Source organism: Amblyomma mixtum, chromosome 4 (genome assembly GCF_055824585.1).
Source record: "Amblyomma mixtum isolate Tamu chromosome 4, ASM5582458v1, whole genome shotgun sequence".
Classification (NCBI taxonomy): Eukaryota; Metazoa; Arthropoda; class Arachnida; order Ixodida; family Ixodidae; genus Amblyomma; species Amblyomma mixtum.
The window spans coordinates 159841824-159858235 of NC_143015.1; the positions used below are offsets into that span (position 1 = coordinate 159841824).

At 50.9% G+C, this 16412-nt stretch overlaps 1 protein-coding gene across 1 annotated transcript in view; it reads left to right on the forward strand.

Annotated features, from left to right (window-relative positions):
• LOC149348998 (uncharacterized) overlaps nucleotides 1-16045 on the forward strand; it is a 53508-nt gene extending 37463 nt beyond the window's left edge. The window contains exon 3 of the mRNA XM_089541100.1: nucleotides 10074-16045. Within this exon, the coding sequence (XP_089397226.1) occupies nucleotides 10074-10627 (554 nt within the window). The 3' untranslated portion in view covers nucleotides 10628-16045. The remainder of the gene's footprint in view (nucleotides 1-10073) is intronic.
• The last annotated feature ends 367 nt before the right edge of the window (nucleotides 16046-16412 follow it).

Here is a 16412-nt window from a genome sequence, read left to right on the forward strand (position 1 = left end):
AAGTCCCTGCAGCGACGTCGCGGCGGGGCGAGAAAGGAAGCGGGGGCGGCGTGAGTGCCCTCCCTCGCAAACCTTCCGAACGGCGCGCGCATAGCATCGCGTGATAGTTACGCGCGGCCGTTACAATGGGGCAGGGGATTCATGTGTATCCCCACAACCGTGACGACTTGTCCTTGCGTCCGTCGCTTGACGCAGGCGCTGAGGCGGGGAGGGGGTGGGGGGACTGGATAAACTTGTCCAATGAATGTTCTACCACCACCTTGTGTGCGGTAGGCGCAAGCAAAAACCATTGACCGTCACGTAATCGGCGTGTTCGAGTGCAGTAGGGCATCTGGTTATTAATGCGTGAGCATTATATTGCTCTGTGGCGTCAGCAAAAGTGTCCGCAATTTTGTCCGCACCATTACGTCGTTCTCTGAAGGCAAATGTGTGAAAGTATGACTGTGACAGATAGTGTGTGGTAAAATGCTGCCGTGGGAAAAATTTTTGTTGATTAGGCATAATTGGTTAATTAATTAAACGCGAAAAACTGGAGAAATACACTTAGACGTCAAAATAGCAATGGGCGTCAGAACAGCCACTGCCGTCGATATAGTATCTGGACTTTTTGCTTTCGCATTGCTCGGGTCGCCGCAGTGATCTCAGTTTTATGCGAAGCATACTACTTTAGCTACCACTTCAGCCCTTCACCGTGGTTATGCGCCTCCAAATCACGTGATACATGACGTCACACCACGTGACACGATGACGTCACGACAGTAGATAAACGGGTGCCCACCTCGCGCCGTCGCTGTGGTTGTGCGCCTCCAAATCACGTGATACATGACGTCGCACCACGTGACACGATGACGTCACGACAGTGGAGAAACGGGCGCCCACCTGGCGCCGTCGCTGTGGTTGTACGCCTCCAAATCACGTGACACGATGATGCCACACCACGTGACACGATGACGTCACGGCAGTGGAGAAACGGGGGCCCACCTCGCGCCGTCGCTGTGGTTGCGCGCCTCCAAATCACGTGATACATGACGTCACACCACGTGACACGATGACGTCACGACAGTGGAGAAACGGGGGCCCACCTCGCGCCGTCGCTGTGGTTGTGCGCCTCCAAATCACGTGACACGATGACGTCACGACAGTGGAGAAACGGGGGCCCACCTCGCGCCGTCGCTGTGGTTGTGCGCCTCCAAATTACGCGACACGATGATGCTTCGCATTCTCCAGGCTTAACCAAGTTAAGCCTCAGCCAGTTTTTTTAAAGGTTCCCTGCAATGCCTTTTGAGCGCAGTGAATAAACTCGCCTAATCGCTAGACAGTGTTCTCATGAACATCCGAGCCAAATAATACATTGTACCACGCAGTAGAGAACCCGCATTTGCGCTCGAAAGTTTGCGAGCCCTGTCGGGCGACTCTTTCAAACTCGAACCCTCCTCCGTGTCCCATTCCCATACGCAGGCAGTCTTAAGAAACGGCCGGGTAAGAAATGGATATTGGTTAGTTTCGCTCAGAGGTAACTCAACTACCATGGCCGACCTTTGAGCATGCAAAAATTAACGAGAAGGGACAGAAGGTAAAGAGGCGCGAAGGCTCTGAAATTCAGATTTTGACTTCAGGTGGCTTAGCTTCTACTAAACGCATGTAAAAAAATCCCTGCTGGAGGATATTTGTGTAGCGGCGTTCTTTAACATTCCAAGCGTGCCTCAACTTTCAAAGCGGTAGCTTTAGGGCTGCCATTTAGCAGAAAAGGCAGCGTCGGCGTTGTTTCGAGAAGCCTGCGTCATATCCATAGGCAGTCTGTACCCGCCAGGAGAAATCTTGAAATTATGAAACAGAAGTTGGAGGAAGCATAAGCTTAGTTTTTAAGAGTGGAACGCTACAGCGTGTTGCAGCGCTGCCAGGGAGTCCAGGGAACGCCATCGCCCGTTTGGCGCGACGCCTTGCCCGTTGGAAACAGCTTCGAACGCGACGCATTTTTTAGAAAGGAAATGTCGCAGTAATTGTCGCACATCTCGGTGGGCACCCGAACCGCACCGTAAGGGTAGCGATACAGGAGGGGGTGAAAGAGAGAAAGAGGTTCCGTAATTAGGGAAATGAAAATTGCTTTTTTTTAGGAAATGACGCAGTAATTGTCTCGCATATCGGTGGGCCAGCGCAGCCCCCGATTATACGTTGCCGGTTCGAATTCCTGCCGCAAGCTAGGCTCTAACCTTAGTAAGTTTATGTTGCACGAAACGCTGACTCGTACGACACCATCCGGAACATTCTGCGGCAAACGGTTGACTTGATACGACTTTTGCCGACGCGCGGTCTCGACAACGACTACTACTATACTACTGCACCGAACCGACGGCTTTTCGACCGAATGAGCCGTATACGCTGTCGCTTCAAAGTTGAGTTTATTTCCAAGTTCCCGAAGGCGGAAGAACACAAGGTACAAAATGGCACAAGCATGAGATCAACAAACGAAAAAAGGAATACATGCAGAGTGCACACGCACCAGACAGTAGCGTTCAGGGTATACGAAGGCCGCAGTCACCACATGAACTTGGAGCCAGTCCGTCGCAGTTCTTCTCTCTGCATTTCCCAGTAGACTCCGAGGGGGCGGTGGAAACTGTGCCTTATCCTTCGGCGGTGAGATTTCGGTCAAGCTGATCTACTTGCGTGGACCTCCGGACGGCTCCGCTATATCGATATCCTCGGCGAATCCATCTGGTCGAGGGGGAATGCCGCCTTCCACCATGGTAGAGTTCAATGGCCCAACCGGCACCGCGACAGGTTCGCCCTCTTTTCCAGCAGCGGTTCCTTCGTCGAAGGATAGCTCCAGCGGAGATGGGCACATTCCTGTGGTTTCCAACAGTCCAGGAGCTTCCGAGGAACGCAGGCTGCACCGAAGGTCCTCTATCTCTGTATCCCTGCCGCCCCCCAACCTCCAGGCAGAGAAAACGGAGATGGCTCGCAGAACGTGGCATAGGATTCTCCGCCAGCATGGATTTGGACGTGCTGGGCGAAATCAACGATGGAAGCTGAGCAACGGTCGTCGGACGAGGCGCTGCAGGGCACATTGCCGGATGGAGGCGCCCTTGCCTATCTCTTGTCGCGGGTCTGCGCTTCGTGGCAGGGTCCTCCAAATCTGGTCCAGGACGGAAGCTGTTTGGATCCGCGTTCTCTGCCGAGAAGGCCACGAGCAAACGGGTGGCGTGACCGCGATCTTTGTCGTCGTGTTCGCCCACCAGAGGCGCATCGGCATGTACTACCTTGCTGCCCTCTGGCGGCGAACAGCGAGTCCCTTGGCGATGGGGTACAATGAGTGAATCGTCGTGGCTTGGCGTCTGTAACGACGACTGCGTTCCGGACACTGGACAGGCAGCGCGCCCACCCTGCCACCCTGGCAGGTGGCAGTTAATGGTTGATCGCGAGATTTCGCTCACCCAATGAACGCTGCGGCCTGTTGTTGCAAGGCCGCGTGTCTGCCAAAACGTGGTCAGAGCGCTAACGCATACAGCCCACATCCCTCTCCCACCACCCCACGTACCTCAAAGCGCGATTCAGGCGTCCACTGACTAAGGGAGCCAGTTATGAGCCCTTACTTTCCTTAAAATAATCGGAGTCTAAAACGTTGTCAACGCCAACGCCAATGAACACAATGAACGCCGATGCCGCGTTTCTGCCGCAACGTTGTCAATGCCAACGCATGCAGCGCGTATCTGTCACTACCGCCACATAGCTTAAAGCACGACTGAGGTGTCCGTTGTTCCAACGGGGCCAGTGATGCGCCTTTTTTGGTTTGCTTTATCTAAAGGTCAGGGGTTCTTTAACGTGCACTGACATCGCACAGCACACGGGACTCTAGAATTTCGCCTTCATCGAAATTTGGCCACCGCGGCCGGGATCGAAGCATTTCTGGGCGTCTTACGGCGTCGGGTCCTACTCAATGTCGTCGAAGGTGGCACCTCTATGCTAGCACGTTCGGCGAGATTCGACCTGCGTATACAAGGGGCGACGCCTGCAGCTTTTTGAAGCTTTTATGCGAAGCATACTAGCCGCACAACCGAGCTCTTCCTTGCTGCGACGCGCGCGGCCGCGTAGCTACCACTTGACCTACATCGGCGCACCACGTGATATGACGTCACAACAGCTGTGAAAGCTGAGGCTCAACTCGTGCTTAGGCTTAGAAAAACTTTATTATATCAGATAATCAGGACGGCGGCCTCGCCATCCCGTCCTTGTCAGACGGTCGAGATCCCCTGGGACCGGGCGGCTTCGAAGGCATATCTGATGGTCTCTTTGTTCTTGGAGGTCCTGGCTGCGTAGCAAAACCTCCCATCACTCCTTGCAATTCACTAAAGGTGTGGATTGGGCGCATGGCCACATCATGTGGGCTAAGGTGGCTTGTTCTCCACAGGCCCTACATTTCCCGTCATTGAAGCCGGCCATGAACCTACTCAGCGTGGCTGGATTCGGAAAAGTGCCCACCTGCAACTGCCGCCATGCTACTTCCTCCTTCTTGCTCAGCTTCTTGTGCGGTGCGGAGTATTCTCTTCGACTAAGCATGTAGAACTGTGTGATATCGCGGAAAGAGTATAACCGCTCGTTTTTTGAAATGTGTCCATCCTCGGACGGAGTCGGTGAGATCGGCCGGAAGGTCAGTCCTCGGGCGAGCTCGTGGGCTCCCTCATTGCCTTGAAGGGTTTGGTGCGCAGGCGTCCAAAGCAAGAGGATTGGACTCTCAATTTTTCCGTTCGACAGTATGCGTGCTGCCGCTGCTGATATTCTGCCTAAATCAAAATTGCGTATCGCTTCCTTAGAGTCGCTGATGACCACCTTTATGTCTTTTTGTGTGAGCGCGAGCGCGATGGCTGCCTCTTCTGCCGTAGTGACCGTAGCTCTTCTGATTGTGCAGCTGCTTACTAAACGGGCGCCCTCCTTTGCGACCACCGCTACCTTCGCTGTTCGTCCGTGGTACTCCGTCGCATCAGTATACACGACGTCCTGGCGCCCTGCATATTTGCGATGCAACATTTCTGCCCTGTCTTTCCTGCGTGCCTTATGAAAATCGGGATGCATATTCCGTGGCATAGGGGGGATTATTATTTTCTGCCTCACTTCAGCAGGAATTCCCACCTCAAGTTCTTTTGTCTGCGTGGGAGAGTATCCCAGCTGCCTTAGGATATACCTACCCGTCTTCGTGGTCGTTAATCGATTAAACTGCGCAGTGAGCGCAGCTTCTATAAGCTCGTCTACGGTATTTGATACTCCTAAGGCCTGCAGTTTTTTTGTCGGAGCCCATTGCTGAAGTCCCATAGCTACCTTGATACTTTTTCGTATGATTAATTCTAAGCCCTTACGGTCGGAGACGGTGAGTTTTAGATACGGCACAGCCAATACAATCCTGCTTATTACAAAGGCTTGTAGTAGCCTAAGCAGATTGGCCTCCTTTACGCCTGCCTGCTTGTTGGCGACTCGTCGAATAAGCCTACTGGTGTGCTGCGCGCTACGTTGGATTCTTTCCAATGCTTGGGAGTTACATCTTGTCGACTGCACGTATAGCCCCAGTATGCGCATGCAGTCCACCCGTGGGATTGCCTGTCCACCTACCTTAACAGTGATGTTCGGATTTTCCTTCTTTTTCCGGGCTTGTGCCGTCATCACAAGGATTTCTGATTTTTCAGCAGAGCACCGAAGTCCCTTACTTTGCAAGTAGTCTTGTGCGCTCGCTTGCGGACGTGCGGCCTCCACCGGCGGCCTAACTCCCGCTCCTTCCGCTAGGGGCGCTGACGTCACAACAGCTGTGAAAGCTGGGGCTCAGCTCGTGCGCTCGCTTGCGGACGCGCAGCCTCCACCGGTGGCCTAACTCCCACTCCTTCCGCTAGGGGCGCTGACGTCACAACAGCTGTGAAAGCTGGGGCTCAACTCGTGCGCTCGCTTGCGGACGCGCAGCCTCCGCCGGCGGTATGCTTCGCATCCTAGGCTTAACCATAAGCTAAGCCAGGCCATTTTTCACTATGATTGATAAAGACAAGGTCACCGTGCCTGGAGATTTCACATTCACTTGACCTTTGATTTGATTTATTTGATTTGATTTATTAGGGTTTAACGTCCCAAAGCGACTCAGGCTATGAGGGACGCCGTAGTGAAGGGCTCCGGAAATTTCGACCACCTGGGGATCTTTAACGTGCACTGACATCGCACAGTACATGGGCCTCTAGAATTTCGCCTCCATCGAAATTAAACCGCCGCAGCCGGGATCGAACCCGTGTCTTTTGGGTCAGCAGCCGAGCACCGTAACCACTGATGGAGGCGAAATTCTAGAGGCCCGTGTACTGTGCGATGTCAGTGCACGTTAAAGAACCCCAGGTGATTGAAATTTCCGGAGCCCTTCACTACGGCGTCTCTCATAGCCTGAGTCCCATCGGGACGTTAAACCCCATAAACCAAACCAAACTATGTACTGGTTCCGAAAAGATTCGTTCTGGCGAAACGAAAGGGGCGGTCTCGGTGCACATCTGAGTCGCACCATAAGGGAACGAAAGAAAGGAGACTGCAAAGAAGGAAAGAGGCACCGCAGTGGATCAAGAATAATAATAATGATAATAATTCGTTATGAGGAGAGGAATAAAGCAGGGATATTTTTATGCCGAAGCGACAGGTGGCGTTTAGCGCACCGTTACCGTTCTCTTCTTCGACTGGTGCGATGTCAGTGCATGTTAAAGATCCCCGGGTGGTCGAACCCTCCACCCTTCTTCCGGAGCCCTCCACTACGGCACCCGGAGCAGTCCGAGGTAAGCTCGGGAGTAACTCGGGCAAGCTTGGGTAAGTTCGGAGGAGCATGCCGTACGCTCGTACGTACTATGTAAGGTGACAAAATTCTTGGTCAGTGTTAGTGAGCGTATAAGTAAAAATGAAATGAGTTGAGGAAAGGAAATGACGCAGTGACTAACTCACGTACCTCGGTGAACAACCGAATCGTGGCGTTGAGAAAAGGGATAAAGGAGGAAGTGAAAGAAGAAAGAGGTGTCCTACTGGAGGGCTCCGGAATAATTTCAGCCATCTAGGGACCTTTAATGTGCACTGACATCGCGCAACACACGGGCGCCTTTTATTGTGAAAGCAATATTGTTAGCACTTTCCTGCCGTCGGTAGAGGTCGTTCCTTCGCTCCGGCGCAGCTGCGGCGCACTACCACGTGACAGCGTGACGTCACGACCAGAGTAGAGCAGGGGCCCCAACTCGTCTCTTCGGCCGTAGTCGTTCCTTCGCTCGGCGCGGCGGCTACCACGTGACGGCCTCCTCGGCCCGCCGCGTGAGGCGGCCCGAGGATTAATTAATTAATTAATGCAATTATTTAGTTTAATTAATCTATTAATTTAATTACTTAAAGAAAAAAGAAGACTAATAAAAACGAAGATTGCAGTATACAGCCAAGAAGAAAATGCAGAGCATTGTGGTGATTCGAGACGGCGACATCGTGGCTCAGCGACGTGAAGAACAAGAGATAAGAGTTGGCGAGTTCGAGGCTGCTACGCGTGAATTCGAGAAACGAAACTAGCGGCAGAACCAAGCGCAGCCAGGTGTTACTGCTTTCGCAATCAGCCAGGCTTAACCAAGCTAAGCCTTCAGCCAATTTTTTGCCTTTCGCTTCCACCGAAACGCGGCCGCTGCGGTCGGGTTCGAACCCGGGTGCTCCGGCTCGGTTGACTATAGCGCCTTAACCTTAAATCTTTGTGCTAGTTTGCCTTCCGCAGTATAGTTTTTGCCGAGTGCCGTGCTTTATTTTCAAACACGTAGTTTGTATACATACTCCAAGCTCGCAATGTTTTGGCGTGGGGGGGAAAAATGAAACGGGAAGCTTCGGCGACGTACGGAAGAGGATCTTCCTAGTGGAGCACTTATCGGCCGCCACGTGCCCTTGCCCCCGCGGGAGAAAAATCTCGCATCTGTGCTGCGCGGAAGGGGTACACGAAAACATGTTTACGCGCAAAGCGGAGCGAGGCCCCCTTGGAGCGACGGCCGCGTCTCGCAAAACTCGCGTGTTCTACATCCTTCCGCGGACCGAAACAAGCCAGTCCGATGACTGCGCGGAATTCTGGCTCTATGCCCGCGAGTTATTCACTGTAACTCAGCGGCGAGGAGTGGTGAAAACACTACTGAAGTATTTCTGATTTATTGGGGTTTAACGTCCCAAAGCGACTCAGGCTATGAGGCACGCCGTAGTGGAGGGCTCCGGAAATTTCGACCACCTGGGGTTCTTTAACGTGCACTGACATCGCACGGTACATGGGCCTCTAGAATGTCGCCTCCATCGAAATTCAGCCGCCGCGGCCGGGAGTGAACCCGCGTCTTTAGGGCCAGCAGCCGAGCGCCGTAACCACTGAGCCACCGCAGTATTAGTGCTATAGCATTTGAGCTGCCACGCCAAAAATTGGAGGGGGCACCTAAGCTCCGCCTTAAGGGTATGAAGCGATAGCGTAATGAGTCGGCTCCCGCATACACAGGAGTTCATTCTCTACTTTACGTTCATAGAGCCGCCGCGGTGGCTCAGTGGTTATGGTGCTCGGCTGCTGACCCGAAAGCCGCGGGTTCGATCCCGGCCGCGGCGGTTGAATTTCTTTGGAGGAGAAATTCTAGAGGCCCGTGTACTGTGCGATGTCGGTGCACGTTAAAGAACCCCTGGTGGTCGAAATTTCCGGAGCCCTCCACTACGGCGTCTCTCATAGCCTGAGTCACTTTGGGACGTTAAACCACATAAACCAAACCGTTCATAGATCCCAAGCTAGGAGTCCTCGTACCACTCCTTGAGCAGTGGTGACGCGATGCGCCACTGCCCTGCGATGGCAGGTGCTCCCAGCGGTGGGCCTTGTGCTGCCCAGGTTGCACTTCCCGAGCGACCAATCATTAAAACTGTCACCTGCCACGGTGGGCAGTTTGCTCACTCTCCGGTGGGCAGGTTGTGATGACGCCGCAAAGTCACGCGACCTATGTTGCTCCCTGGAGACCACCTGCCAGGGCCATGCCCGTGATTTTTTCGCTCACATTGATGACATCGAATTTTCGTGAGAATGGGGCCTTTAACGATATATCGAGTTAAAACCCTGCCGACGTACGATATCACGAATTTTTTTATGCGTCGAGACGGCGATGACATCAGAGGTGTCAGGTGACCTCAAAGGACCAACCGCAGATCACCACCCTCTGGAAGCAAATTAAAACCACCAAAAGCAAGGTGGATTACCCGCCGCGGTGACTAAGCGGTTAGGGCGCGCGTCTACCGAGCCGGAGTACCTGGGTTCGAACCCGGCTACGGCGGCCACGTTTCGTTGGAGGCGGAACGCTAAAGGCGCCTGTCTCCTGTGCGATGTCAGTGCACGTTGAAGATCCCCAGGCGGTCGAAATTATTCCGGAGCCATCCACTACGACACCTCTTTCTCTCTTTCTTCTTTCACTCCCACCTCCCCTCCCTCACGGCGTGGTTGAGTTGTCCGCCGAGAAGTGAGACAGTTACTGCATGCATGAGTTGTCACTTTCTAGAGTGTTCTAGTACTTTCTATTGGATTATCATGTGTGATTATACTACTGGGACTCACTGATCCACCTTAATCCCCCCAACGATTCAATATCCTTAGGCTGCCCAGGAGTGACAAGTGACACCCAGTTGTAACACCTGGTTAGAAACGGGCTAAATATGAGCACGGGCGGTTGCACTTATGAGGTTGCATTCTGTTTTCCTGCCTTCCTGGTTGCCTCAACTCTGGCAGGTGCTTCCGCAGCCCGCGAATCGTGACGCTCGGGTGTTGTAGAAAAGTGTTTTGCCCTTACGAAGGAAAAGTGCTCGAGCCTGTTGACTGGCACCCACGTTGACACTCTCACTGCCATGTTAGTACACTCTAAACACGAATACGTCTATAAAGGAGTAAAAAGGGGGTAACTTGTCCTCTGCCCACTGCGCTAGAGGACAGCTTACTCCCTTTTTAGTCCTTTTTGTTTAGAGAGTAGAAAGAAAAGGTGTATAGATAGATGAGAAGAGGAACCAGTGACCTTTAACGCTTGCTTTTTCGTTCTCGTTGCTTCTCGCAGGCTGGGAGAACCAGCGGGACATCACGTGTTGCATGCTGGGCCAGATCGCCGGCGACAAGGGCTACCACTGCTTCGCCAAGTTCTACGCTGCGCGGTTGCGGATGAGGAACCGGAACCGGGCTCACAACCGGAAGATGGGCTTCTACGGCCGCAACCGGATCCCGGACTACGGACACCGGATGATGCGCACCTTTGAGCAGTGCGTAGTCGGCGACCACGGCGTACTCTTCCACAAGTGCTGCCACCGGGTAGCCCTCGAACGCCGGGACCGGGTGCGTTACGACACGTACGCGTCGGCTGCCGCGTCGTCTGCTAGACAACCGCAGTCGTCTGCGAGCGACCAGGGAGAGCCGTCTGCTTCGGAGCAGGGCGAACGCGAGCACAACCGCTACCACAGCCACCACCACCGCCAGCACAGAACGCAAGAGGAAGCGTCCGCAGGCGAAGACTTGGAAGCGACGACCACGACCACGGAGAGGCCTAACCACCAGCGGATTCACCGCCACCGTGATTCTGACGGGGGCAGCACGGCAGACGCGGAGAGCAGACGGTAGAAAATGAAGGGGTTCTTTCGTCTGGACGATTGGTGGTGTACTGTCCAGTGTGTTTCTGTCATACCAGTTGCGAAGTTAGATTGCAAAATTCGTGAATCTCCTGTGGCCAGAGTTCCATAAGCTAGCAGACATACACGTCCGCTGCAAGCATCTATCGGCGGCACGTCCTACAACATTAAAACAGTCCCGCACAGTTGACTCTGCTGCCACAGGTGATCGCCAGATTTCCGTACTTTGGCCCAAACATAATGAAGGATTTTGATTCGATGATCCCCCGGGGGGGTTTTCGCGACGGGTATGATCATATAGCTGTCGGTATTGTGAGAGGTACAAGTAGCCTCTATCAACGGTTGCTCGGCTTACCGGTTACCGGAGCCGATGTTTTTTTGCAATTTGAATTTGTTCTCTAGTTTTTTCGCACTGTCGAATCCACATCAGGGTCCATGCTGGTAGTGTGGGGCTGATGGCGGGAGCAGCAGTTGGAAATAACGCGTGTAATGCGGGGGTTCATGCTTGCCCAGAGGTGCAAGAGCCCCCCCGGCCCCAATGCCAAGGGACCTGCAAGTCTTGTTCGGTGTCAGTGGAGTTTGAAACTTTCTTGTCACCATCATGATCCATCCTTGCTATTCACTGTTGCAGTTCGTGTCGATTAAGACATCACGTAACTGGGGAGCTGGCGATGTTCTTTACTAATTTCACACATTACTATGAAAAAGATAGAAGCCCTGTATAAGTAGGTTAAAGTGTTGTTAAGAGGGGGCGAAATCACCCAAAGAGCATTGTCTGCTGTTGAGCTTCAAGTGTGTGTTGCAGTCACAAGGGGTTCCATGTCAAGACTGCGTTGTGCAGGATAGGATGCGCCACTATCATGATCCTGGCGCAACAGGACGATAATGGTTGAGGTCGAAGGCAGTGCCCTTGAGTTTTGGTAGTCAGCATCTGTCCAGGCCCCACTAACCTCTTTCCCAAACCAAATTTGGGGTGTGTGCTTGTGTGCCGTGAATGCTATTCACTTTTCTGTGCTCAATGAGCAATCAACAAACTCTACGGACCATCCGAACTTTACTGTGCTAAGAAAAAAAAAACATTCTGACCGTATGCTGTCTCGCTGTAATGTGGATGTGGTTAAGCCTAACGTAACAGGCATTAGGTTACACAAAATGAGTCACATATTTCTCTTGCGTGTATAGCTGTGAACTCAAAATATTCCACGTATAAACAACATGCTTAAAGTGGAACTGTGAAACATTTGTTTCATGACTGAAATTTTCTTTTATCGGTTTCACATTAATGTCCTATTTCTGTTTTAAAAATAAGAACGTTTGCTTCTGTTCACAGTGCAATTGATCATAACAAGTCTATGAGACTGCACCCAGTGTTGCTGTGTTTGTGATGCAAAGAGCACCCCTACTGCAACATCAGTTCTAGTAAGCGCTATAACTCTGTTTCCATAAACAGACTTCACTTTTATCTGCTTGGCACAGCTTCCAGGCATGAGAAATGCTGTCAGCGGTGCAGCAAGCGTCTTTCGCTGCTGTTATAGCATTTTGTTTTATAGGTTTGTGTATTCTGTAGATAGCTCACGCGTACGTGTTGGCATTTGTTTTGAAGCGCTAGTTGTCGAAGAAAAAGTACTTGGTTCTTTGTTTCTTGTATCATTTCCTGTTACAAAAGTTTTTATGTAAACTTGCATGAGCTCCGCGAAACTTACTTATAATTTAATGGAAGTGTCGCAAGCGTGTGTTTTTTGGTTCCGTGTTCGAGACAGTTGTATTCAGGCTATTTGTGCATGAAAATTAGTTCTTCTATGTTACGATCATCAAGAATACATCTTTTCTTCATTTCATTTTCTCACATATATATGCACTTTATTGTTGTTGTTTTTCTTAATACCTCCCAACTTGTAATGTAAAGAGGTCCCTCTAATATGAAAGGCAACGACTTGTTTACACAAACAAACGAATCTTTTGGCTATCATTACTAAGACTGAAAATTACTTTTGAATATTATACGCTACGAGGAAAACTAGTTGTAAAACAAGAAAAAGTATGCTTTTCATGCATAATTAATGAGTAATAATTAAATGAATGCTCAGACTTTGTTCTCTTTCATATTGGAGGACCTTGTACCGCTTTGACTTGTAGGAATCTTATGCAGACTATTATCATTCATTTAAATGTTGCCATACGTGCGGCTGCATTTCAGATGCGTAGATTTTCGGTATTCCGGTCCGCGCACTTTGAAGTGCTAATTTACAGATATCCTATCCACATTATGTTATCCTCCCCACACATGCTTTCGGGGATACGCATTTATCTTTCCGTACATCTTACAACATAGGAGCCAAAGCACTCGACCAGCCTACTGACCTTATGACGTTGAATACTCTTACACCTACGTATGAGGTTCATGGCTATACTGTATACACATGCCGCTTAGCGCTACCGCCAGCCGCCAGTGAGCATGCGCAGATGTCCTGTCGGGGTCGCCCTGTCGGGGTCGCTTGCGCATGCGCTGCTGGCGACTGGCGGTAGCACTATGCTGAGGCTCTGTATTCACAGCACCCTGTTGACGCTTAAGGACACGTTAAATTCTCGCTTAGAAAGAGCAGGTATAAGCGTGAGGCCGCCGTCGGTGAAACTTTTCATCTTTTGTCGCTTATCCTCACGTATTTTTTTTAGCCCTTCCAGTGTTTCCGAATTAAACAAAGTGTTGTGCGCTTGCGTGTTGAGGCGTCTCATGCACGAGACGGAAAGGCGCCCTTAAGCTGTGAAAAGCGCACAACTTTGTACACACGCATCTAGTCTTCGTTGCTGGAGAAATAGGACTAGAAGAATTCCGGCACGCTTAATGGCGACGTGAAACAAAAAAAAAATGCGATGTGCGCTGTTTCCTTGTCTTCGAAACAGAATCGGCGCTTATGAGTAACCATAGAGGGAGTGACCACCCTGTATTATGTGGCAGTGGTGTTCTACTATAGTCGGATACAACTTAAGTCTGCAGTGAAGCTCCGCCCACATTCAGCCTCCGCGCACAGAATTCCTCCACGACGAAAAAATAGTCCGCTGCTTAAACGTTTCTGGTTGCGTAAACAAGAAGCTTATCACAGGGAAAAAATTATGGGCTCTAGAATTTTGATGCATGAATTATTTTGTATAGTCAAACATTAAAAAGCTGATTTCTTTTACAGTTGCGATTGGCCAGCGGAGTAATACAAGACGCCGCGGACCACCGCCCAGTGTTAGCGACTGCTGTTTTTTTAAGTTGTATCTTACTATATACGCGAACAGAGCCTATACCGCAGTTTCAACAGACGCGCCCTGTCAGTCCGCTGCCGAACTTTGTGCCTATTCTCTGGCACAGTGCCTTACGCGAGTCCTGTATTCCGTTTTCCAGAAACGATCTGTGTTTGATTTTAGCAGCCGATGTCCATGACACGGCGCCTTTCGCACTTTCCCACAACTCAAAACCTGTCCTCCGTTTTCCCACGGCGCGTGCCTCAAGCGCGGCAGTCGTCCTGCTTACAAAGGCCCTTCCCTGTCACCATTGCCCATGGCAACCCTGCGCTCTCAACTAGCTAACTCGAATGGGCGGTGTTTTGTGCAACTCCTCGCTCTGGCTGCTTAATGACGTCATGGTGACCCAATAGATCAGCTTTAATAAAGGGAGGAGGCCTTACTTATGCCCCCCGTTTGTTACTTATGCCCCCCGCGGAGAGCCTACACACTCCAAAAACGAATACGCCTGTATGAGAGTAAAAAGGGATTAAGCTGCCTTCTATCACACTCCCTTTTTTAATAGCGAGTGTGCTATAGGACAGCTTAGCCCCTTTTTACTCTTTTCTGTTTAGAGTGTTATTAACTTGGCGGCGATGTTCACGGCGGATGTTTTAAGTGTATACCCATATTCACGGGCGTCGTTCAACGCCCGTTAGGCGTGGAGACAGCCGTATATACGCTCTAAACACGAAAGGAGTAGAAAGGGAGTAAGTTGTCCTCTAGCGCGCACCCTTTTAGGGGCAGGGTATGCTACCCTAGCCCTGGGGTAGATTTCCGTCCCTAGATACACGGAATACTTACGGTTGGCAACGGAAACAAAGTCCCCCTTCAAAGCATGCCAAGATCGGGCAGTTACGAAGATTTCAACCGAAATTTCAGCCTCCTCCATTTGCTAGCCTCAAGAACTCAAGTGCCGCGCTTCAAAACTTCTTCCCATTGCTAACTGCATCAAGTTATTATGGTCTGCAGTGGGAATACGGCTACGTCGCCAAGAATGAGCATTCCGTATATTTAGTGATCGAAATCTGCTTCGGAACTTGGGCAGCATACCCTGCTCCTAAAATGGAGAGCGTTACAGGACAGATTACTCCCTTTTTACTCCCAAATAGGCGTACTCCTGTCTAGAGCCCACTATGCTGCTGTGTCTCTGGCACAGTTGCCTTTTTTATTCCCACTAAGTGCCTTCCCGGTAACCAAAGAAACTTTTTCAACGTTGAACAAGCCCGCACAAGGCTCATTCGTTTTCCTTCGATACTTACTCATTCCATCTGTCATTCATACATTCATTCATTCATTTACTTCTGAAAAAAATAAGACCATGTCTTCCACGTAAAGCTTCGACAGCCATGACCGCGTGCGAAGCCTCTTTCCTCAGTGGAAGATGTCAGACGCGCCAACTACAGCGCGCTCTAATACACGCCCCTCTCAGCCGGTAGTTCGGTACAAAACAGGCATGGTGTCTAACCGCGTTACATTGCTGGGCGGTGCGCGTGTAGCAGACTGCATTTTTCACAAGTTGTGGTGCCCTCTAGGGAGTGGCGAAAATTCGTCTGCTACTGGTTGAAAACAAGCGCTCGTGGGAGAGACAGGCGCCATCTAGTTACACGAGGAGTCAGCTGCCCCTGCGAAGTGTCAAGTGCGTGCTTGACAGCTGCCGCCATCTGTCGCATGCGCCTTTCACTAACACGACCTGCGCATGCGCGATAGGAGCTGGCGGTTTTCAACCGGGTGAGCTGGAGGGGAGGAGGCCCTGTGAAAAAGGCGGATTGGAGCCTGGCTGTAATTTGATGCAAATTCATTTTCGCGGGAAAGGGGCTGTCAGCCGTGCTGTTCTCAAACTGGCTTTCCACTCACTTGATGGTTGGCTGTCTGCAGTCGTGTTCAATATTTGTTGAGGCGCCTCAACTTACTGTTAAAGTACTCACGTGACATTGCAGTGCGAGGCGCCTGCGGTTCACTTAATGAAACTTAAGTACAAGTTGCTTGCGCTATTTTTGGGTGTGTGCACCGCAGTAGATGTGCCCGTTTGTACGCAAATTATATGAATATATTATATTGCTTGTTGTGTGTTTATGTTCACGAGTGCGAAAGAGTAGAGATTTTTTTGTCACGATGTAATAAAAGTTGTGCCAGTCAGAAACACTCTCACTGTGTTCTTTTGAAACGCATAGCTCCTGCGCGCCTTTGGAATGCGGGCGCATGAGATATGTGTTTCTCTTAATCAGTGTTCTCGGTTCCGATTTTTTATTTCCAAATGGTACCGGCGAATTTCACGAACAGCATAATAAGAATACTGAGCCATTGAGGAATTGATAATGCCGGTGCAGATTGTAGCCGATGTAGTCCAATGATTCATTTATGGCTCTCTTTAATTGAAATTTTCGTCAATCAATCAGTCCATTTTGCTCCAGCAATCCAGTCCAGCAATCCAGCAGTCCAGCAATCAATCGATCCATTTTTCTCTCACAAAGACAACAGAGTTGTGGGTAAGAGGACTGGAAGAAATC